General features: G+C 50.2%; 1 protein-coding gene across 2 annotated transcripts; it reads left to right on the top strand.

The window, feature by feature from the left end:
- The first annotated feature begins 1,667 nt into the window (after positions 1 to 1,667).
- TNPO2 (transportin 2) lies at positions 1,668 to 15,995 on the top strand. 2 transcript variants are annotated; one of them, XM_006874250.1, is made up of 24 exons: positions 1,668 to 1,757; positions 3,162 to 3,273; positions 4,085 to 4,160; positions 4,248 to 4,397; positions 7,250 to 7,356; positions 7,451 to 7,584; positions 7,665 to 7,746; positions 7,823 to 7,945; positions 8,037 to 8,155; positions 9,433 to 9,493; positions 9,590 to 9,755; positions 9,938 to 10,090; positions 11,735 to 11,960; positions 12,168 to 12,339; positions 12,778 to 12,864; positions 12,948 to 13,055; positions 13,157 to 13,315; positions 13,829 to 13,916; positions 14,101 to 14,199; positions 14,773 to 14,868; positions 15,169 to 15,274; positions 15,481 to 15,580; positions 15,671 to 15,745; positions 15,867 to 15,995. In XM_006874250.1, the coding sequence occupies exons 2-24, from the start codon at positions 3,175 to 3,177 to the stop codon at positions 15,972 to 15,974; spliced, it is 2,694 nt and encodes an 897-aa protein (XP_006874312.1). In that variant the 5' UTR covers positions 1,668 to 1,757; positions 3,162 to 3,174; the 3' UTR covers positions 15,975 to 15,995. The 2 variants fall into 2 exon arrangements, with proteins under 2 accessions (XP_006874312.1, XP_006874313.1); XM_006874251.1 differs by lacking the exon at positions 1,668 to 1,757 and having other exon boundaries at positions 2,739 to 3,273; positions 15,199 to 15,274.
- Positions 15,996 to 23,714: the final 7,719 nt, after the last annotated feature.

Below are 23,714 nucleotides of genomic sequence, written 5' to 3'. Positions count from 1 at the left end.
GCCCTCTAGTTCCATCCTTCCTTCTGCTCAACAACCAACCAGGCAAGTCCTCAGACACCCCACATTTGATTCTCAGCCAGAGCCCGGAAGCATGGCAATCCTGGCGCTCGTCATGACGGGATTTGTAGTCCCAGCGTTTACGGGGTGGGTTGTTAAGTACCGTGGAGTCGGTTCCGACTCATAGGGACCCTGAACAGGGTTTCCAAAGCTGTAAATATATACAGACCACTACGCTACCAGAGCTCACCGGGTGGGTAGGGAAGGAAAAAAAAAAGCAGGCTTTTGCGCAGGCGTAAATGGCGGCTTGTCGCACGTGTCTCTCAAATTTAGTTTCTGTTCAATTTAGCTGACTTCAGTGGTAATCCCGGTTGCTTTTTTGGGGATTCTTCCCCGATTTTCGGGATGAAGTTAGGCGCCAAGCGACTTTTCCCGAATTTGAAAATCCCCAGTGCTCGGCAAAGAGATGTCTTATGTATCTGCTTTGAATGAATGAATGGAGTCAGAACAGACTTTGCCAACGGGGTAGTCGGCTGGAAGGAACCGGTCATTCTTTTCCAGCAGGGACAAAACTTGACCTCGTGCCTCTCTTAGATCCTCCAAATCCTCAAGGGTAGGGCAGGGCTGTCGTTGGGTTTAGAGCACAGTGAACATCGTATTTAGAAAGGGGTTGAAAAGGAAGTCTTGAGCCCTGGGTGGTTAAAACGACCACGTTTTCATTTTTTTAATTGTAAAAAATAGTGACACAAAGTGTAAAGAGCAGTTTGCGGCAGGAAAAGTAGTGCTTAATTTGAATCACTTCTGATCGAGCAAATTTATTCTTTCACCCGTTTGACAAGTGGGGAAACAAGCTCCGAGTGGTAGGAGGTAGCGGGCAGGGCCAGGAGGGGACATCAGGACGCTCCAAGTTCTCCAGCTGCTCTCAAAAGAAAGAAAACGTGTCCTTCTCTGTTCCCATAGGGGATCAGGAAGATTTATTTCAAATCCTGGTCTGTTCTAGGATCCACTCAACTTCAAGTATGATAAGGAACTAGACCTTCAGCTCCAAAGTTTATTTGTTCATTTTATTCCACTTAAAAAAATTTAAACTCCTATGTCCTTCTAAAAATTGCCAAACAGTACTGCAAAATAACGAAAAAACGGCAGATGCTTCTGTAGGAACCTAGCTCATCTAAGGAACTCCTTTTGTCTGGCTCTTTCCCTTTCTCTTTTTATCCTTTGTTTCTGGAGTATAAAGTTCACGACTAGCCCAGTCCCTCCCCTACGTACGTAATCGATTTCTCTTGAGTACACTCTGGATGGGAGGAGGGAGTCACAGCTCAATACTTAGAAGAGGGGATGACAAAAGCGCAGTTGATCCAAGGGTCTGGTTTAGGGTTTTCTGGGTCCACCACACAACGCAATTGCCAAAGCTGCCACCAAACTCTTGACTCTAGTAAAGAGCTGCGGTCAGGAGGGCGTGGAAAAGGCTGGGGTAACGAGGTGTCGGGAGGACCCATCGGCTAGAGTGGTCAAGAGGCGCGACAACTCGTAGGTCATGTGACCTAGCATTGGTTGGGTCTGGACCGTCCTCCGTGCTAGGCCACGTGCGACGGAGGCACCTTTTAATTGGTTCTGTTGGGCTAGTTTGAACGGCATACGGAAGCCGCCGCGGTTCAGTTGTGGCCGCGTTCTTTTTATTCCCTCTTTGGCTCGCTCTTTCCGTGAGAGTCTCAGGAGAAACCGCAGCGCTAGGCGCCGCCGCGGTCGCCCTGGGCCCGGTAAGTGGGCTTCACTCCGAACCTGACTTTCTCAGCCTCGGCCTGTGCCGACGGCTCCAGGCTTGCGCCGCGCGCGACCCGGACCTCAGGGCCGCGCCCGACCGGCTAAGGCCAGAGACCCGGTTGGGTTGGATCTACGAGGCAACGAGAACGGGCCGGGGCGGAGGACTTGGGAAACGGGACCAGGCTTACGGGGTGGGGCGTCGGAACCGGGCCAGTTTAGGGTGCCATAAGAATCCGACCAGTGGGACAGCTGGGGTCGGGCTGGAGGGTAGCTGACTGGAGGATGTCTCTAGGATCGGTGTGTGTGTTGGGCTGTTTGCTCTGGGCTTGGCCAGATCTGACTTGGGGAGGCCGTAGTGAAAAGTTGAGGGTGGGGGTTATTGGGCCCTTGATAGGGAGGGGCAGCAAACTTTGGCCTAAAGAGATTTGCTGGGTGTGATCGCGGGACGTCTCTGGGATGCACTGTGGGGTAGATGCTCCAAGGTGTCTGGCCAAGCCTTACTGGGAAGGCTGCAGGAATCGCACAAAGAGAGTTTCAGAATCGAGGTGGTGAGGGGCTTGGCTGAATTTGATTTGGGGAGGCAGTGGAGATACATACAGTAGGCATTACTGCTGCCCTGAAGGTGATGGTAGTGGTGTTGGTCAGACCCGATTGGGGAAAGCAACAGAGACCTGCCCTGGAGGCTGTGCTGCCGGGTAGGTGGGCTTGGCTAGGTCTCATCGGGATGGTAACGAGGGTCTTCAGGGACTGCTCTGGACCCGTTTAAAGGGGAATCGTTGAATGGGGTCAGGTTAGGCGTGAAAGGAGGATGTGTGGCGACTTGAGATTGGAGGGCAAGATTAGAGGAAGCAGCAGGAATCAGGAGGCTTGGAGCGTCTTGGGACGGGGCAACTGGAAGGCTCAAGAATCAGATCAGGGCAAGCAAGAGGCAGCAGGGTTCTGGCGGATATTGAAGGCCGGATTTTGGGAGGAGGGGAGTTTTCCGTGATTGTGCCTGCACGGGGAGACCACCATTGCTAGAGCACTATCGCCGTCTGTGGCGAGGACTCTGGACGTGGAGGCTGCTAGATCCTCGCTCAGTAGCTGTGAGGGAGGCGGAAACCTTAGGGGCCTGTAGCAGGGGGCTGTGGCATGGGCCGCCTTGGGACACGGGCTTCACAATGGGCCCTATGAAGATCCGCCGGGGGGGCCCCGCTGCTACCGGTTGCCCCTGTCCACAGACCACAGCCTGGGCTCCCCAGCTCACCCACTACGAGGTGGATGGCGCAGCTGGTGGAGACCTCTCACTTGCGGGGGTGTGGGTCAGCGGCCTCTGCCTGTACACCGCCACTCGGGCTCTACCAAGGTCTCAGAGCAAGCCCCTAGGACCCTAAGCTGAGCCCAGCCCCATACCCCTGCAGCCCGCCTTGCGCCATGGACTGGCAGCCAGATGAACAGGGCCTGCAGCAGGTCCTACAGCTGCTCAAAGACTCCCAGTCGCCCAATACAGCCACGCAGCGCATCGTTCAGGATGTATCCTTCCTTCCTTCCTTGGGGGCCTGGGAAACCAGGCAGACACCCACAGCCACTGAAGTCGGGAAGGGGAGGGGCTGCCTCTGTAATCCCCAGACTCTTCTGTGGTGAGGAGCTGGCCTGAACAGAGAATTAAGGATAAATTGCTCAGGATTTATTCCCAGAGGGGGAGGAATTGTTATGAAAGATAATGAAATTACCTAATGTTCAGTTTCACTTGTTGCATTAACTTATTTAAAAGAGCTACTGTTATTCTCTATATTTGACAGAAGAGGAATTTGAGGTTTAGAGAGGCAAAATGACTTAGCCAGGGTGGCAACAAGTAAGTAGGCTGGGAGGCCTAGCGCTGTTCCCAGCCAGAGTCCGGATGTCTGTCATCTCAGAGCCTGGGGTAGTGGGAAGGGTGCCTTCAGCTGGCACTTGTTAGAAATTTTATTTAGGCTTTGTGGTTTAATTTGAGTTTTCAGTTGATTCTAAGCATTTAAATTATTAGCAAATTTCACTTGAAAATTTGGATACCCATTTTTTTAAAAAAAAAGCAGGCCTAACTCTCCTGCTCTGGTTAAGTCTTTAGGAGTGGGGGTGGGGGGTGGGGTGGGAAGCTCAGGCATCCCCTTCTTGTATGAACTTGACTTGCCTGAGCAGCTCTGTGTTGTTCCAGGCATGGAGGTCAACAAGTGGGGTCCCAATGATGGGCTGCTTGATCTCAGTGGTCAGTGGCACTGTTAGCTGCCTCACTGTGCTGGGTAACAGTGAGGGGGCCCTGCATGGATGAGGCCCATGTCTTCCAAGTCCCTTAACAGCCCGGCAGAAACTCAAACAACTGAACCAGTTTCCTGACTTCAACAACTACCTGATCTTCGTCCTGACCAGACTCAAATCTGAAGGTATGCCCTCTGTGCCCTCTCCATGTGGCCTGGGCCCTTCTTTCTTCCCTTTGGTCCCCTGATGCCCAGCCAGCCCTCTTTCCCCAGATGAACCAACTCGCTCTCTCAGTGGCCTCATCCTCAAGAACAATGTGAAGGCACATTATCAGAGCTTCCCACCACCCGTGGCTGACTTCATCAAGCAGGAGTGTCTCAATAACATCGGTGATGCCTCCTCGCTCATCCGAGCTACCATTGGTGAGGGCAGCAGGGGTTGAACACAGAACTTTCAGTCTATGCCTAGAAGCTTCGAAGTATGGGAATGTATTGATTCACTGACTGCCCCTACTTCCCTGTATGGTATAGTACGAAGTATGGGAATGTATTGATTCACTGACTGCCCCTACTTCCCTGTATGGTATAGTACTATTACTCGTGTCATTTCACAGGTGAGGAAACTGAGGTACTGTGATGTTAAGGGGCCTGGCTGATAATTGGCAGGCTCAGAAGCTACCCAGGCAGTGTAGGGCCAGAGCCCACACTTCTAACTACTCTCTCCTCAAACAACTCTTCTTATGTTGGAGACACTTGTTCCACGTACAGAATTTTGTTAGGTCTTAAGCTGAGTACTAGAGTTCTGGTGTGGCGCTGTGGGTTAATGCGCCAGACTGCAAAGCCATTTGAACTGCAAGGTTGGTGGTTCAAGCTCACCAGCTGCTCCTAGGAAACCCTATACAGGGTCGCTATGGGTCGAAACTGACTCGACAGCACTTCACAACAACAAGCTACGTACTGAGCCTTTTGAGTCCATTCTAACTCATAGCAACCTTGTCAGAGAGAACAGAGCTGCCCATGATGTTTCCAAGGCTATACATTTTTATGAAAGCAGATTGATACTTTTTTTCCCTCTTTGGTTGGCAGCTGAGCATTTTAACCACTGCGAACCGACTCCACAGCACATAACAACAACCAGGTCTTGGAGTTCTGGTGTGGCACTGTAGGATAAGCACTTGACTGCAAGATTGCAAGCTCGGTGGTTCAAACTTTCCAGCCACTCCTCAGAAACCCTGTACAGGGTCCCTATCAGTCAGAACTGACTTGACGGCACTTAACAGCAACAACAAACCAGGGTCTTGGCTTGAAAGGATAGAGTTCAAATCTGTGGGCTCCCTGTGCTCATGGAGTGCACAGTCCAGAGATAACTGTTAACTAATCTAGTTCTTAACCAATGTTGTTGTTAAGTGATGTTGAGTCAGTTTTGACCCATAGCGACCTTGTATAGGGTTTCTGAGGAGTGGCTGGTGAGCCTAAACCGCCGGCCTTGAAGTTCAAACCGACTTTGAAGTCCAACACATCAACCCACAGCACCACACCAGGACTCCTCTTAACCAATAGCTGGACCTAAACGTGATTTACGTCCACTTTGGACCATCTCTCACTTAGGGATACTGCCTGAGGAAGGTATTGGAAGAATGAGAAGAGTTAGCTAAAGCTAGTTTGCTTTCGAGTCCTGGTGTGGTGCTGTGGGATAAAGCACTGGTTTGCAACGTCAGTTTGAACCACAAGGTTACGATTCAAACTCACCAGCCGCTCCTTGGAACTCACAACTCTTAACGACAAACAAATTTTGCCTTAGGATTTTCTCCTACTTGTATATCCTTGACCTGTATCTCTGTTTTAAACTTTAGTCAACTATAAAAAATGTCTTAATAGTGAATTAGAATTTATAAATTAAATAATACATTAAATCCAGATTAAGTTTTTAAAATGAAAAATCAGTTGTGGTTGCCCTAAAGGGAAGGTAACTTGAAAAATAAATGGAATCTTCATAGAAAGACTATAGAACCATGGTAGCACAAACAGTTAAGTGCTCAGCTGCCAACTGAAAGGTTGGCACTTTGTATCCACACATAGCCTCCCAAAGAAAGATCTGCAGCTTCCATAAAGATTACAGCAGGGAACCCCTGCAGATGATTCTACTCCGTCACATGAGGGTGCACCCAGCAACAACACAGAAAAACCGTGTAAATGAGGTAGACCCTGGAGCTTGTTGCCTCCTTAAAAGTGGTCTGTTACGGACACTTCAGATACTTCACTCACTCTGGGTGCCTTGCTCTTTGTCAATGACTTGGATCAAGTCACTGAAGCCACTTAAGGCCCTTGGAGGCAGGTGCTCCTCATCCCCATTGAGGGCTGAGGGCATAGAGAATTTAGGCATGAAGGCAAGACCCAAGCTGAGACCATCCATACCTTGGGCTCATGTCCACGTCTTCAGAGCAGGGAGCACCTCTCCTGATAACATGAGTTGATGCCCTCTCCAGTGTTGCTAGCAGCAGTTTCCACCCTTGGAAAAATACTGCCCTCTTGTGACTTTAAAGAAATCCCATCGCAGCCCTGGTGGGACCCATATTGCGTTCCACTGCCCCTGGCTTTCAAATGCCTAGTGCAGATCTTGCTGGGATTCCTAGTTAATAGTGCATGTCCTCCCGGTGGCCATAAGGCCCTGACCAGTCTGTCCCCACCACTTCCCTGTCCTGTCTACTCTCCTTCTCCCCACTGCTCTGTTCACACATCTCCACTGGCCTCGCTGATCTGTTAGTGCACCTGGCCCACGCTTGCCCCAGGTGTGCTGTTCCTTCTACTTGGGAGCTCTTTCCCCAGGAACCTGAAAGACTCCTCCTCCACCTCCTCTTGGTCTTTACTCAGGTGTCAACATGTCACCTCACTGAGATCTGCTCTGGCCACCCAGTTTAGAGGCCCTTCTTGCCACCTTTTCTGCTTTATTATACCCTTGCCATCTGACCGCCTAGGTGTTTCACTTGGCTTTTTTTCCTTACGGTTTTCATCATCATCGGCAGCTCCCAAGGGTGGCGGGAACACTGTGTTTTGTTCCAAGCTGTATCTCAGACCTAGAAAGGAACTGACCTCCAGCAAAGCACAGAGGCTGTTTGCTGGCCCAATGAGTGTTTCTTGTACTGACCTCAAGAGGGTTGTACAAGGCCTACCTGGGTAGTGTAGTGGGAAAGTGTATTGTGTGTTGTGAAGAGAAATGAGTGAGTGATGGAGACCTGTGCCCAGTCTGAGGCAGCATCCTCTCCTGGCTGCCCCAGGCATTCTCATCACCACCATCGCTTCCAAGGGTGAGCTGCAGATGTGGCCCGAGCTGCTGCCTCAGCTGTGCAACCTGCTCAACTCGGAGGATTATAACACTTGCGAGGTAGGCAATAAGCCACAGACTGCCCAAGCAGGTGCTGAGGCTGGGGCCTTGACCCATCGTCCTCTCCCCTCCCCTCTTTCTCCTCTCTCTGCAGGGAGCCTTTGGAGCCCTGCAGAAGATCTGTGAAGACTCCTCGGAGCTCCTAGACAGTGATGCCCTCAACAGGCCCCTCAACATCATGATCCCCAAGTTCCTGCAGTTCTTTAAGCACTGCAGCCCCAAAATACGGTGCGTAGGGCTCCCCAGGGTCTCGGGACCTGGTCCCCGTGAGTGAATTCTAAGGTAAATCATATGCCTGCTCCTGCCAGGTCCCATGCCATCGCCTGTGTGAATCAGTTCATCATGGACCGGGCCCAGGCTCTGATGGATAACATTGACACCTTCATCGAGGTGGGCATTCAGACTGGGTGTGGGCAGGACTAGGGTCACAGAGCCCACCACAGCTGACTCCGCCCTTCTCTGCCAGCACCTGTTCGCTCTAGCTGTGGATGACGACCCTGAGGTGCGGAAGAATGTGTGCCGAGCTCTGGTGATGCTGTTGGAAGTGCGGATTGACAGGCTCATCCCACACATGCACAGCATTATCCAGGTGTGCATGACCAAGGCTGGCCTAGCAGGGTGGATGGGGGGACCCTCCTCCCTGCTGCACCTGGCCTCATCTCTGCCTTCCTGCTGTCCAGTACATGCTGCAGAGGACCCAGGACCATGATGAGAACGTGGCCCTTGAGGCCTGCGAGTTCTGGCTGACGCTGGCCGAGCAGCCCATCTGCAAGGAAGTCCTGGCCTCCCATCTGGTCCAGTGAGCACCCTTCCTGCCCTCGGTTGCCCCATGGCCCAGACTTCTTGCCGTGCCTTCTCCTCCCACCTTGGTCGCCTCTTGCACTTGCCTCTGTCCATTTCTCTGGTTCCGTTTCCTTTCTATCCCTGTGTGGTTCTTTTGCTAGTGATAAGGATGCAGCTTTAATGAAGAAAAAGTAGATGATTTGTGTACTCAGGAGCCGCTGATGGCACGGCACAGTGGTTAAAGTGCTTGGCTGCTTGCTGAAAGGTTAGGTTGGCAGTTTGAACCCACCAGCTGCTCCACAGAAGATGTGACCTTAGAAACCCTATGGGGCAGTCCCAAAGGGTTGTTAGGAGTTTGCATCAACTCAGTGGCAACAGGTTTGGTTTTGTTCTTTTAAATTTACAGACTGAAATCGTTTGAGAACTCCATAAAGGCTTTGGGCATAGCTGAATGCAGTTTCCTTCAGGATGTTGATGGTGTCTCTTGTTTATTCTCAGATCCACTTGCCTTACGTTGACCATTCTGCGTTATTCCACTTCAGGAGTCTCAGTGTAAAGAAATTCTCTCTTGACCAGTCAGTATCTCTAGCAAATTGTCACAGGGCTCCCACCTCTTGACCATCTGTCTTAGATGCCATGCTGTTGAGTGCTGAGTTGATTATGACTCATAACAACCCCATAGAGGATTTCCAAGGTGCAGCGGGTGTGTTTGAACCACCAACCTTGTGCTTAGCAGTCCAGAGCTTACCTTAAAGTACCATATCAGGATTTCAGTTTGGATGCCATGCCTCTGCCTGAGGCGGGGTGTGTTTAGGGCTGAGAGGGTGGCTCCCGGGGGAGGGGTTGACAAACCTGTGCAGAGCAGAATATAAAGGCACAAATCCAAGTTTCTGACCCCAAGGTGCCCTGGCTCCAGCTGAGAGGGCCCAGTTGCCATGCCAGTTTGCTCTCCCATCACAGGTAATGTCGTTGCCTTACAGAGTGGTAGGGACTGGGCAGTGCTCTGAGCTTGATGTCGCCAGGGACTAGGATTAATTGGTGGGCCAGGTCTGGGTTATGAGGGGAGCCAGGAGTAGTGCCAGCTCTGTCTAGATCACAGCAGCTGCGAGTGAGCCAGGATGGTACCCCAGAGGAAATAGAATGCCTTCAGGGCAAGTGAAGTCCACATGCTTGAGGCAGTCTGCCTCCTGGCTTCTCGATGCTCCTGCTCTTACCTCTGCCTCCATATTTCCCAGACTCTGACACTCTCTCTGGGGGCCCCTGCCTCCTGGTTCATAGCCTCTCTCTCGACAGGTTGATTCCCATCCTTGTAAACGGGATGAAGTACTCAGAAATTGACATCATCCTGCTCAAGGTCAGTTAGGGCCTTTGTGCTGATGGGTGGGCAAGGGCTGGGGCGTGTTGGGACTTGGGCCCCGGTGGTACTTAATGACATTGCTGGACCTCACAGGGGGATGTGGAAGAAGATGAGGCAGTCCCTGATAGCGAGCAGGACATCAAGCCACGTTTCCACAAGTCACGCACAGTAACGCTGCCCCATGAAGCTGAGCGACCAGATGGCTCTGAGGATGCGGAAGATGATGACGATGATGATGCTTTGTCTGACTGGAATCTGAGTGCGTGGCTGGCCTTGTTGGGGAGGGGTCGGCCCTGGGCTCCCTCCACTAGGAGGTGATTAAGAACTTGTTCAGAGATTCTAATCATGAGCTCTAATCCTGGGGACACAGCTGCAGAGGGCCAACTGCCCTGTCCAGTGGTCCTCCTTGAACTTCCTCACCCCCATTACTTCCTGTCCCAGGGAAGTGCTCGGCGGCTGCACTAGATGTCCTTGCCAATGTTTTCCGGGAGGAACTACTGCCCCACCTACTCCCCCTGCTCAAGGGCCTCCTCTTCCATCCCGAGTGGGTGGTCAAAGAGTCGGGCATCTTGGTGTTGGGCGCCATTGCTGAGGGTGAGTGTCTGGGTGCCTGACCTTGAACTCCTGTGTGGGTGTGGGATTGTCAGGGATGCCATCCCAGAGTGCTTGCCAAGAGATCCAACTCATCTTCCCGCCAAACAGCTTTTAGTTCTCAATCTTTTCCTCGGGCTTTGGGCCTTGAAAGGAACTTAGAAACTCCAAATGCCAGTCCCCTCCTTGATTTTCAGATAAACAGTTCTCTGATATTGGAAGTACAATGACAGCCACAGTCTTAACAGCAGACTCCTCTGCAGGGCTTGCCGTGGGCAGGCGGGCCTTGTTCTCTTGGGCTCAAACGGGTGCCCTCACTCAGTCCTCCCCACAGCTGACATAAGTGGGGAAAATGAGGTGCAGAGAGATTTGTCACTTTCTCATCACCATCCAGTGTGGCTGCAGTGGAACTGGGCCTGTTCTCATGCACGAGGCTGGGATCAGAGGTCCACAGACCACGTTTTCTCAAACTTCACACACTGTGAAGGTTTTCCTGCTCACTTTGAGCCTCTGGGGAAATAAAGTTTGTATTACACAAGGGTAGATTATTACACAATCTGTCGGACCCCTGGTGGTACAGTGACAGCTTTTAAGTGAATACTGGTTCGAGCCCTCCAGTGTTCCATAGGAGAAGATGTAGCAGAAAGCTACTTCCATAACGATTGTTCGCTTTGGAAAACCTACAGGGCGGTTCTCTGTCTTGTGAGGTCACTATGAGGTGGGATCAACTATGGCAGCGTGTTCTGGTCTTCACTTATCTTGTTATAGGCATCACACATGACCACTTAAGAATTCAGGATTGTCATAAACATTTCAGACATGGCAACTGATGTTGTCAACTTGGAGCGCTGTTTAAAATAATCTGAGGGGAGCTATCGTTGTATAATAATAGGTGATTAAGGTTTGTTGTAAAGTACCATCGAGTCCTTTCCGACTCTCAACGAACCTTCCAAGGAGCAGCTGGTGGGTTTGAATTGCCAACCTTGTGGTTTGTAGTCCAGTGCTGATACTACAGGTGATCCTACAGGTGACCGATGTTAATAGTATATGTGTTACTTAGAGCATGTCCATGTGTGATGCCTCATACTGAACTGATGAGACAGAATACAACTGCTCTGTAGGGTTCGTTTGTATTTTTATGGATATATATTAATAGGAATTAACCTTCAACTGGTAAAAACTAGGCCCTGCATTTTAGATTAGGAGGAACATACTATTCATGCTCTCCTCTTTTTAATTGAAAAACAAATATGTTCTTTGTTTAAAAAAGAAGGAAAAAACCCCACAAACCTATAAAACTTCAGATGAAAAGTACTCTTTCCACGTGGGCCCTGCTGCCCTGTAACAGAGCCCATGTACTGCCTGCAGCCTGTCTGCAGTGCTTAAATGAACTCAGTGACCAGATAGATAACACGACCCTCAGGACGGGACATAGCTGGTGGACTGGAAAAGACTTGGTCTGATGTGGTTTCCAGTTCTGACTTTGCCTCTTACTGGCCATGTTACTGGGCAATTTATTTACCTTCTGAGCCTTACTTTCCCTGTCTGTCAAATGGGACTGATCCTCTCCCTGGCAGGGTGGGTTTAGCTAGGCTCTGGCCAGGACTGTGCTCTAGCCCCACTGCTTCCTCTCTGCTCGCTTTGCAGGATGCATGCAGGGCATGGTGCCCTACCTGCCTGAGCTGATCCCACACCTGATCCAGTGCCTGTCAGACAAGAAGGCCCTGGTCCGCTCCATTGCCTGCTGGACGCTGAGTCGCTATGCCCACTGGGTGGTCAGCCAGCCACCTGACATGCACCTTAAGCCCCTGATGACAGAGCTGCTCAAACGCATCTTGGATGGCAACAAGAGGGTACAAGAGGCTGCCTGCAGGTGACCCTTGACCCCTGGCCTCATGACCCTCGTCCCAGCCTATTGGATGCTCAATGGGAAGTGATGACACTTGTAACCCTTGACATCACGCTGATTTTCGTGTATTCGTACTGACTGATCCCCAGCGTCCCTCTCCTGGCTCCTCACGTGGCATTGCTTGGCTCCCTGCTGCTTACTGTGGCTTCGTTCTGCCCTCCTTCTCCCTAGTGCCTTTGCCACCCTGGAGGAGGAGGCCTGCACAGAGCTGGTGCCCTACCTCAGCTATATCCTGGACACCCTCGTCTTTGCCTTTGGCAAATACCAGCACAAGAACTTACTCATCCTCTACGATGCCATCGGTACCCTGGCTGACTCTGTAGGCCACCATCTCAACCAGCCGGTGAGACCCCAGAGTGGCTCCCTCCCTCCTGATCCCCAGGGCCCTTGGCAACCAGTGACCTGGTGGTGACCCCATGTCACATGCCAGGGACTTGGCCATGACCTCGCCCAGCAGACAGACAGACATACAGTCCTGGCCCCCGCCCCTGCCCTGCTCACAGTCTAGCGGGGGAGAGACAGAAAGTTATGAGACAGTGTGGTAAGTGCTGTGTTGGGGAAAGCTCGGCCTGTGGCAACCAGGAGATACTGACCCAGGCTCTGAGAGGGGTGGGCACCAAGAAAGGCCTGGAGGGCTGGCTGGCTGGCTGGCTAGGTCTTACAGGGTCCCAGGAGCCCAGATTTCATTGCCTCAAAATGGGTACCTCTGAGTTATGGAGACCTGCTGAATCTCAGGTCACCACCCCACCCAGGGGGTCCCAAAGTCGTGCTTCCTCTCTAGGAATACATCCAGAAGCTGATGCCCCCACTGATCCAGAAGTGGAATGAGCTCAAAGATGAAGACAAGGACCTCTTCCCACTGCTAGAGGTAGGTGGGGTCAGGGCCCTGGCCTGAAGCCCTGGCCCGGCTTGGTCCCTTGGATTTCACCTGTCTTCTCTCCTCGCCCCCAGTGCCTGTCCTCGGTGGCTACTGCCCTGCAGAGCGGCTTCCTGCCCTACTGTGAGCCCGTCTACCAGCGTTGTGTCACCCTCGTGCAGAAGACGCTGGCCCAGGCCATGGTGTGCACCGTTCCCCATCTCCTACCCCCCACCCGCCTCTGCTGCTGCCTCAGTCCCAGTCGCCACCCCTCACCGTCTTTCTCCACCTTATCTTGGCCCAGATGTACAATCAGCACCCTGAGCAGTATGAGGCCCCAGACAAGGACTTCATGATTGTGGCACTGGATCTGCTCAGTGGCCTGGCTGAGGGACTGGGAGGCCACGTGGAGCAGCTGGTGGCCCGAAGCAACATTATGACACTGCTCTTCCAGTGCATGCAGGTTGGTGGCTGCCCCTTAAAGGCCGGCACCCCACTTCCCAGTGGTCCCTAGGGCATTAAGTGGGACTTGATGACTTCTGTAGCCTGTGTGGGCCAATATGAGGGCGATCAGGGCACTGATCATGCCCAGAGAACTCTTAGAAAAAAGCTTCTGATTAATTTTTTTTAATGATTTATCAAATAAGACCAAAAAATCTCATTAAAAAGCAAAGAGAATAATACCAACTCCTCCCATTCCCTCCCTCCCTTTGGGAGTGTCAGGATGGGCAGTGATGGCAGCTTCCTTGTAACACTATCTGGAGCAAAGGAGTTGCCATTCACATCCCCACTGGGTCCTAGATGTGGACTGGCATCCCCAGGTTAGAGTATATGAAGATGGGCTTGACCTTGGCCAGTGTCAGGACACTCAACATGGACTGCGTGTTCTTAAGGTCCTGGATTGAGCGATGAGTTGAGACTCTGTAGGGGGGTGGAGTTTAGGGGGCTGCCATGCTGACATCACTTCAATCCCCAGGACTCCATGCCTGAGGTCCGGCAGAGCTCCTTCGCCCTCCTGGGGGACCTCACCAAAGCCTGCTTCATCCATGTCAAGCCTTGCATTGGTAAGACTCCTATCTTGTCCTTGACCCATGACTCCAATCCTGTCTCAAATGATGGAGAGATGACCTGGGAGGACCATGACCGAACTGGGTTGTATTCGTACTGTCTGATGGGGCCGGCCTGGCCAGGACCTGGAGCTCACCCTGGCTGATTCTGCTGTTCAGCTTCTTCCCTTTCCCCCACCAGCTGAGTTCATGCCCATCCTGGGCACCAACCTGAATCCTGAGTTCATCTCAGTCTGCAACAACGCCACCTGGGCCATCGGTGAGATCTGCATGCAGATGGGTGAGTGATCTTACCTATTAGCCTCTGGGCGGGAGCCTGGCTCGGACTGACAGCTCTCCTCACAACCAGTCTGGTGCTTTTTGAGGAAGGTTTCAGTTGGTAGAGGCACGAGGACAACTGTGACTATTTTAACTCAGGGATGGGGCCAAATGGTTCAAGGGGCAACCAACTGGCTTTTCCCAAAAGGCAGGAATGGAATTCTGTTCTGATTTGACTGTTTGCCACTCCCAGTGGGATGCAGCTGACTGAGAGGCCTGTTGGGATTGGTTGGGAAACTTTGTTTTATTTTTTCCAAGGGAAATTTGAAGGTATGGTTTCACCCTGGTGTTCAGTGGGTGATTCCAGAGAAGCCTCCTGTGTATGGGGGATTTGATAATGTATCTGGTTGGCTCTGGGTCCTGACTGGAGCCAACTAGAGAAGGCCTTTTTCTTTTCTTACTGAGCTGGAATACTAGATTTTAGTTGGAACCAAGGTTAACAAGGGAGGTAGGGCTCGAGGGGTGGGGTAACACTTGACTGGCCTATAGTAGTGGGTGAAGGGGCCATGTCGGGCTCTGATTGGCCATCTCCCAGGGGCAGAGATGCAGCCCTACGTGCAGATGGTCCTCAACAATCTGGTGGAGATCATTAACCGGCCCAACACACCCAAGACGTTGCTGGAAAACACAGGTGGGGGGCGCTAGGCCTGGGCCACTGGGGCCACCCCTGAAGTGCCCATGCTGCTGCCTCACTTTTAGGAGGTTGGGTGCTGGGCTGAGAGGAGGTCTTGGGAAAGAACCAGGGGTGGTGTTTGTGGGAACCTGAGAGGGACATCTGAATGGAACCTAAGAAGGGATGTCCCCCTAGGAGGAGGTGCTCAGGCCCAGGTGGCCTAGGAGGTGCCATTCCCTTGGGGTCCATGGGGCGGGGCTTGGTGCCTCATGCCAGAGGTCCCGCCACGTACCGTCCCGGGGTCACTCGGGGTTTCAGGTCGCTTGACGAGTCCCTCTGCCATTCCAGCCATCACCATTGGCCGCCTGGGCTACGTGTGCCCCCAGGAGGTGGCACCCATGCTGCAGCAATTCATCCGGCCGTGGTGCGTGTGTGGGGGCCTGCTATAGGGATGGCTGGGCGGTAGTGGGTGGGACAAGCCCAGCCAGTTCCCTCCCCTGCATCTTCCTTGGCCCCACCTGCTCACTGCCCCCCTCACCCCAGCGCCCCTCTCCTGTAGATGTTCTTCCAGCCCTGCATCCTGACATGACGCTGCTCACTCCTCTGCCCTCCCTCCCCACCCCCCCGCAGGTGCACGTCCCTCAGGAACATCAGGGACAATGAGGAGAAGGACTCTGCTTTCCGCGGCATCTGCATGATGATAGGCGTCAATCCTGGGGGTGTTGTGCAGGTTGGGGACAGCTGGGCTGGGAGTCGGAGGGAAGGAAGGTGTTGGGGCTGGTGACAGGCTGCCCCTCACACAGGATCCGTCCCATTTCAGGACTTTATTTTCTTCTGCGATGCTGTAGCCTCTTGGGTGAGCCCAAAGGATGACCTTCGGGACATGTTTTATAAGGTGAGGCCCAGAAAGGGGCCAGAGGAAGCTCTGAGGGGAGAGGCTGGGCTGCCCACTCCAGACTCCAATTTGGCCTCTGCTGCCCCTTATCCTGTGGTGCCCTCTCCTGTCCTTCACTCAGATTCTCCACGGCTTCAAAGACCAAGTTGGGGAGGAGAACTGGCAGCAGTTTTCCGAGCAGTTCCCCCCGCTGCTCAAGGAACGGCTGGCTGCTTTCTATGGGGTCTAGACGGGATCGGGACTGCCAGGTAAGACAGCAGGCCAGCAGGCAGTGTGGCACTGAGAGCTGGCATGGCCCCTAACCCTCCTCCTCCTCCTCCTCCCCCACAGGTTTCTGTCTGCGTCATCGTCAGAGGGATTGCCGGGAGCGCGCTGCGTCCAGAAGTTACCGTGCCCTGGTCGAGGGGGGTTAGGGAGGAGGAAGTGGGACCCAAATCCAGACGCCTACCCCGCCCGTCTGCCTGCCTGCTGCGCCGCGTCTGTCTGGCCGGGGGGCGGGCAGGTGGGTGGGGCCTCCACACTCATCCTACAAACGGGGGAGGGGGGTGGGAGTTCTTGGTGGGCAAGGGCCCCTTCGCTGTAATTGTCTCAGGCAGCCCAATTGGGCCAGCCACGTGGGAGGGAGGACTCAATACAACCGACCTTAATTCAGCTAAGGATGAGGAAAAGGGGGGAGCAGGCGGGGAGGGGGGTCCTTGTAGAGACACGTACACTCACACGTACACACGTGGTCACACGCGTGTGGGCACTGCAGCCAGCAAGGCTCAGTCAGCCACCCCACCATTATCCTGACTGCATGGAGACAGTAGAATTAGTGAACCCCTGAGTTAACCCGTAAGGCCTTCCGCATAACCTTCATCTAGAGTTTAAGAAGCTTCTGCCGCAATGCTGGAATTGGCGGTGATTGGGGAGGGCTGGGAGGGTTGAGGGGCCTCAGCTGAGGTCCATGGGCGGGGGGGAGGACGGCCATCTTGGGGCCACCTAGTCAGTACGTGCACGCTTGGGACCCGCTCAGCAAACTTCCTGCCAGCTTGTGGCAGCCTCAGCCTGTATCTCGTCTTTGTGCAGGCCCAGCTAGCAGGGTGGGACTGGCTGGAAGGGCTGGCCAGAGGTGGCCTTGTCTCCCTGCCTTGTGCTCCAGCAGTTTCTGAAGAAGCTGGACTGGGACTTTTTCCCAAAGACAGCAATCTGGGGGCACCTGGAGCTGCTGGGCCCCCGGCGTCTCTCATCATAAACACCGTCAAGGGCAGTGTCTCTGTGCTTGGGAAAGCCCTCTAATCAAACTCCAGGGCTGGAGCAGGGGCATTCAGTTGATGATGGTGGAAGATGAAGGCTTTGGCTTTAGTAGCAAACAGGAAACTGAGGGCCTGGAAGAGGGAAAAAGTGGTGTATCCTATACTCTCCCCTCTGTTTGCCTGGAACTTCCTGCTCTTCATGGCCACCCTGCTGCTCCCAGTGGGCCCACACACCCTTCGTTTGTAGTCAGTGGTTCTAGGGAATGTGGGATTGTTGAGCTAATGTGGGAGGGGCTATTCAAGAGAGAGAGGGAGTATCATTCCTTCCATGCTAGACTTGGCTGGGAAACCAGGCCAGCTACCCCTTAACTTTTTGGTTCCCTCTCCTTCCCTGCCTTCTTTGGGGACCCCTTGTATTTTAGGGGTTGACTGGACTCTTGTGCACTCCAGCCTGCTTCATTGGTCTGGTGCCCTGCACCCACTCCTATTTTAGCCCTGTGTTCTTTCAGACAGGGTTAGGCCCTGCCTCTATGCCAAGGGCCACTTAGTGCACATTCCATAAACTCAGCTCTTATTTTTATTTTTTTTCCCTGTGAAACTGAGCAGGTCTCTGGAAGCCATTTGTAAAGACAAAAACAAGTTTTGATACCATTTAACTTTCTGATAATTGTAGTTCTATGGCGCATCCTCCGCTGGATCTTGGAGGATGCTGATGGATTGGCAGACTGGTGGGATTGGTAACTCCCTTCTCTGCCCAGATTTTGGGGTGCAGGGAGTCCAGCCATCTTCAGGGAAGGTTCTAGTTTTCCTTTTTTTCCTAATATGAAAATGATTTAATTTTCCCAATTTATTTTTGGTTGGTTTTTGCACAACGAAGTTTCAGCTTTCCAACCTTCTCCCCTGCCCAGGGCTTCGAACCCAGACTGGCCGTGATTTGCAGTCCCTCTGGCCACATTTTCTGCATCCCTCCCTTTCATCCCCTCCCCCTGCAGGGTGCCGGGTCTGTCCATTACCGTGCTGTGCTGGGGATTGGCGCCCAGGGTGGCGTGAGATTCCACTTGTGTAGAACTTTGTTGAGTAAAGATCAGTTTCTTGTGAAACCCTTAATCTCCATCTGGCCTCCTTTATCCTTCATTTGGGCAGTAGGGAAGAGCTGTAAGAGGGGGTTTTGGGAAGCTTTAGACATGAAGATGACCAGAACTTGCACTGGGGAAACAGCTGGGAGAGTGGGGAAGTAAGCTGATATTAACCAGGCACATTGTTTGGGACCCCCAAGCCTCTCAGTTTTCTTCTTTGTAAAATGGGAGATAAATGAGACCTTTGGAAGATTAAGTGTCATAACATACTTGATAAGAAAAGGCAAAAGTTTTGCCATGTTCATCTGCAGTTGGCCACACAACTGATGGGTCAGGTTTGAAATGTTTGTTTGAGACTCAGCCTAGCACCAGGCCACTGGAGGACATGTCAGTATCACAATTACTAACAAGTGGAATTGGTTCATCTTGACACATTTCAAGAAGTACAACTCGATCAGTGGTAAAGTTAATCTAGTACTCAAGTTTATGCATCAACCACTAATGCCACAGACAAAGACATGGAAGATTTTTGGTAATTTTGTAATCACCAACTTCTGCAGTCTAAAATTGATCAAACATGCAATCCAGATGCATTGATAATTAACTAGAAATGTGATAGATGGAAGCAGGAACAACCTGTAGTTGGAAAATCTGGCCTTGGCCAGATGCTGAAGATGAAAAAATTTCAAGACCAATAGACCAATAAACTATTACTTGGGAAAAAGTTTCACTAACCCAACTGCAATACATGTGGACCTTGATGGATGGAGTGCGTGGAATTGTGGAAAGAGATGATGGAGAAGTTAAGTATTACCCGTCAGAATGAGACTAGGGGCTATAATTGCAAAAACAGTTGCCCCTGTGAAACCCAACTTGAAGCTGAAGACAAAACTAGTCCATTAGAGCAAAGTAAAGTCTTGGTTATAACCCACCTGATCACCTAAATTTAAAGATGCTAATAACCAAAGATCTGAAGAGTTGTGGGATGACACGGAAATCATATACATGAAAACAAAAAACAAAAAGGAAAGAAAAAGCAAACATGGATGTCAGAAGAGACTCTGAAACTAGTTCTTAGACGTAGACTGGTGGTTGTGTGCTGTCATGCCAGTTCCCACTCATAGCGACCCTAGATAGGGTTTCCGGGGCTGTAAATCTTCATGGGAGCAGAAGGCCTCATCTTTCTCCCATGGAGCGACACGTGGATTTGAACTGCTGACCTTGGGAACAGCCCATTTCGTAACCCAGTACACTACCAGCCTGAAGGAAAGATGATAATGCAACAGAACTGAACAGAAGATTTCAAAGGGCAACTCAAAAGAAGAGAGAATTAGAGGTAGTCAGTCCTCCAGGGTGTGAACATGATCTTTTCCTAATTGAGTTGTTAGGAATTTGTAGGTTAGACAAATCAGATGCATTCAGTTCTTGTTTAGCTTGTCGGTGCGCAAAGCTGTTTTAATGATTTCAAAGCTGTATGATGCAGCAAGGGCAGGTGATTGTGTTGAATAATTTCATGCAAATAGCAACTGATTAAGTCATTTCAAAAGTGAGGGCAAATTGACTTAATATTAAAACAACGAGTGTGGCGCTGTAGGATAAGCACTGAACTGCAAAATTAGCAGTTCAAACTCACCAGCTACTCTGCAGAAATCGTGGCTGAGTCGGTAGTGACTTGATGGCACTTAACAACAAAGGACAAGTAGTAGTAGTCTGTAAGTTGGGTGTTCTTAACCAAGGGGCTGCCTGTCTAATGAAATGTGCAAAGACAGGGAGTTAACAACTCAAAAGCCATGAACACCAGTGGCATTTCTCAAGCTGAAAGGACTGTGTTTAAGAAAAAAAAAAATTTATTGTGAAATTGAGTGAAAGTATACACAGCAGATGGTAGGTGTCACAATTCAATGAACTATACACTTCGTTTTGTTACATTTATTGCAGTCCCCTCCATACACCATCAATTAACAGCATTTACCTGTATTCACTTTAAACTCTTGCACTCCTCCCTGTGTCTTCAGCTATGTCATCTTTCCTCTGCCAACCACCCTCTTGCTGCTGTATATTCAGTTTTGTGGTTGCAACATATGTAGTCATTGTACCAAAAAGAACTGGCCAACATTTAACCATTTCAGGAGGGTAATGGGGAAAGTTCAAGCTGCGCTGAAGACGGGGAAATGTTAGAAAATACCAATTGAAAAATGAGGTTCCAGAAATTGACAATACCAATTGAAATATTTCAACAAACAGATGTAATGTTGGTAGCAATCGCTCATCTGTGCTAAGAAACATGAAAACAGCGACCTGGTCAACCAACTTATTCCAAAGAAAAGTGATCTAACAGAATATGGACATTAACATCACGTGCAAGTGAACTTTGGTGAAGATACTTTTTAATGGTTGTAGCAGTATAACGGAGCTGCCAGAAATTCAAGATGGATTCAGAAAAGGTTGTGGAATGAGTGACATATTGCTGATGTCAGATGGGTTTTGGCTGAAAGCAAAGAATACCAGAAACTTGTTTGTGCTTTATTGATTTTGCAAAGGCATTCAACTGTCTGGATCATAAGAAATTAGGACCCATTGCAAAGAATGGAAATTTCAGATAGATTAATTGTGCTTATGTGCAACCTCTAGGTAGACAAAAAGGCAGTTGTTCAAACAGAATAAGGGTATACTGAGGGGTTTAAAATCAGGAAAGGTGTGCACCAGCTTGCATTTGTAATAATCAGGAAGCTGGACTATATGAAAAAGATAAAAAATATTAACAACCTGCAATATGCAGATGGCAACCTTGCTTCCTGAATGTGAAGAGAACTTGAACTTATTGATGAAGATCAAAAACTACAATCTTTAGTATGGATAGCACCTCAATATAAAACAAAAATCCTCAAACTGGACCAATAAGAAACATATAAATGGAGAAAATAATTGAAGTTGTCAAGGGTTTCATTTTACTTGGATCCACAGTCAACACTTATGGAAGTAGCTGTCAAGAAATCAAATGATTTATTGCATTTGGCAAATTTGCTGCAAAAGACATCTGTAAAGTGTTAAAAAGCAAAGATGTCACTTTGAAGACTAAGGCTATGGTTGGGCCTTAGGCTAACTGCAAGGTAGTTGATTCAAAGCTATCAACAGCTGCTCTTTGGTAGGATAAGGCTGTATGTATCCTGCTTAAAAGAGAAAATGTTGGAAACCCCAAGTACAGAAACAGTGAAAAAGAGATCCCCGACTAGATGGGATTGCACAGAGGCAGCAATTGTGAGACTGGGTGGTATTTTCTGTTGTACATAGGGTTGTTCTCTTGTACATAGGGTCATTCTCTTGTACGTAGGGCCATATGGCTTGGAACCAACTTAAAGCATCTCACAACCATGAGTCAGAACTGACTAGATGGCAGAGGGTTTGGATTTTTTTTTAACCTAAACCGGTGGTATATTCAATTGCTTCATTGTTGTTGTTGTCGGGTGCCATCGAGTCGGAACCGACTCATAGCGACCCCATGCACAGCAGAACAAAACAATGCTCGATCCTGGGCCAACCTCACCACCGCTGCCACCCCTGAGTCCATCAATGATGCCACCTGGCCGATCCATCTCGTTGGGGGTCTTCCTCTTTTTCTCTGACCCTCCACCCTACCCAGCATGACATCCTTCTCCAATGATTGTTTCCTCCGGACTACATGTCCAAAGTAGGAGAGACGAAGCTTAGCCATCCTGGCCTCCAAGGAGCACTCTGGCTGCACTTCTTCCAAAACAGATCTATTGGTTCTTTTGGCAGTCCATGGCACCCTCAGTATTCTCCTCCAACACCACAACTCAAAGGCATCAATTCTTCTACGATCCTCCTTATTCACTGTCCAGCTTTCGCATCCATATGAGGCTATTGAAAACACAATGGCCTGGGTCAGGCGCACCCTAGTCCTCAAGCTGACATCTCTGCTCTTCAGTGTTGTTAAGTACTGTCAAGTCAGTCCCAACTCAGCGATCCTGTCTGTATAGGGTTTCCAAGGAGTGGCACGTGAGCTTGAACTGCTGACCTTGTGGTTCAAACCAACATTGCAGTCCAGTGCATTACCCCACAGCACCATATGCATGTGAAATTTGGAAAATGAATAAGACGTAAGAAGAACTGTTGTGTTCGAATTATGGTGCGTGCAAAGAGTATTGAGCATACTATACAGCCTGCCTGCCCTAAGAACAAACATCTGTCTTGGAAGAAGTTCAGCAGAACGCTCTTTCGAAGTGAGGATGGTGAGACTTCATCTTATACTTTGGACGTGTTATCAGAAGGGACAACTTCCTGGAGAAGCACATGATCGGTAAAGTAGAGGGTCAGCGTAAACGAGGATGACTTGATGAGATGGATGGATACAGTGGGTGAAACAAAGGGCTCAAGCATAACAATGATTTATTGGATCGCACAGAGCCCAGCAGTGTTTTATTCTGTGGCACATAGGGTTTCCATGAGTCAAGACTGACGCAACAGAACCTGGTAAAAATAATCGGCACACGGTTGTCAGGAAAAACAAAATCTTTTTGCTACCTCAGTAGGGCCCAAAAGTCACCATGCATCAATATAGGAGATCCTTAAAATGCTGACCCACATTCTCATCAAGGCGATTCTCAGTGACTGTCCAAGACAGAGTAGAAGTGCCCTGTGAGATTTTCAAAGCTGTAATCTGTAACCGACTCAGACTACCACGTGTTTCTACTGCAGAACAGCTAGGGGGTTTGCTCTGCTAACCTTTCTGTAGTGCTTAACCACTGTACCACTGAGCTCTTCATGCTGACAAAGATGTCGTGAAGTGCAGTTAAGCTGGTTCCATATCAGATGTTAAATGCCACAGAATCAGTTAAAACTCACAATGACCCTGTTTAAATGACCTTGTGGCCCAGTACTTATCCTACCCCTTAACTCCTGAATACCATTCTGTTGTTACTGTTGTTGTGAAGTTCAGTCGAGTTGGTTCTGACCCATAGTGACCCTGTATACGGTTTCCGAGGAGTAGCTGGTCAGCTTGAACCGCCGACCTTGCAGTTCAAACGGCTTTGCAGTCTGGTGCATTAACCCACAGCGCCACACCAGAACTCCAAATACCATTCTGGAGGTCTGCATTTTATATGCAAGTATATATCCATCATATAATATATTCTAGTGATAATCATTGACAGCAGCAAAACACTCAGTGGTGGTAATTATGTGTCATTGAGTCAGTTTCAACTCCTAGTAAATCTTTACCGGAGCAGAAAGCCTCAACTTTCTCCCATGAAAAACTAGTAGTTTCAAACTTCTGACCGTGAGGTTCACAACGCAATTCATAACCACTATGCTACCAGAGTTCCTTGTTGTTGTTAAGTACCGTGGAGTCAGTTCCGACTCATAGTGACCCTGCACGGGATTGCCGAGGCTGTAAATCTTTACGGGAGCAGATAGCCTCACCTTTCGCCCGCGGTATTTTTGAACAGCTAACTTTGAATTCTCTGGGCAAATTGTTGAATGATGCAGAATGCATCAAGAAAAGATGGAAGGAATACAGAGTCATTGTACCAAAAGGAAATGGTTAATGTTCAACCATTTCAAGAGCTACCATATGAACAAGAGCCAATGACACTCAGGGAGGAAGTCCAAAGTGCATTGAAAGAAGTGGCAAAGAACAAG

This window comes from Chrysochloris asiatica, unplaced genomic scaffold (assembly GCF_000296735.1).
Source record: "Chrysochloris asiatica unplaced genomic scaffold, ChrAsi1.0 scaffold00268, whole genome shotgun sequence".
In the NCBI taxonomy this organism is placed as follows: domain Eukaryota; kingdom Metazoa; phylum Chordata; class Mammalia; order Afrosoricida; family Chrysochloridae; genus Chrysochloris; species Chrysochloris asiatica.
This window is presented reverse-complemented; position numbering and strand designations above follow the sequence as displayed.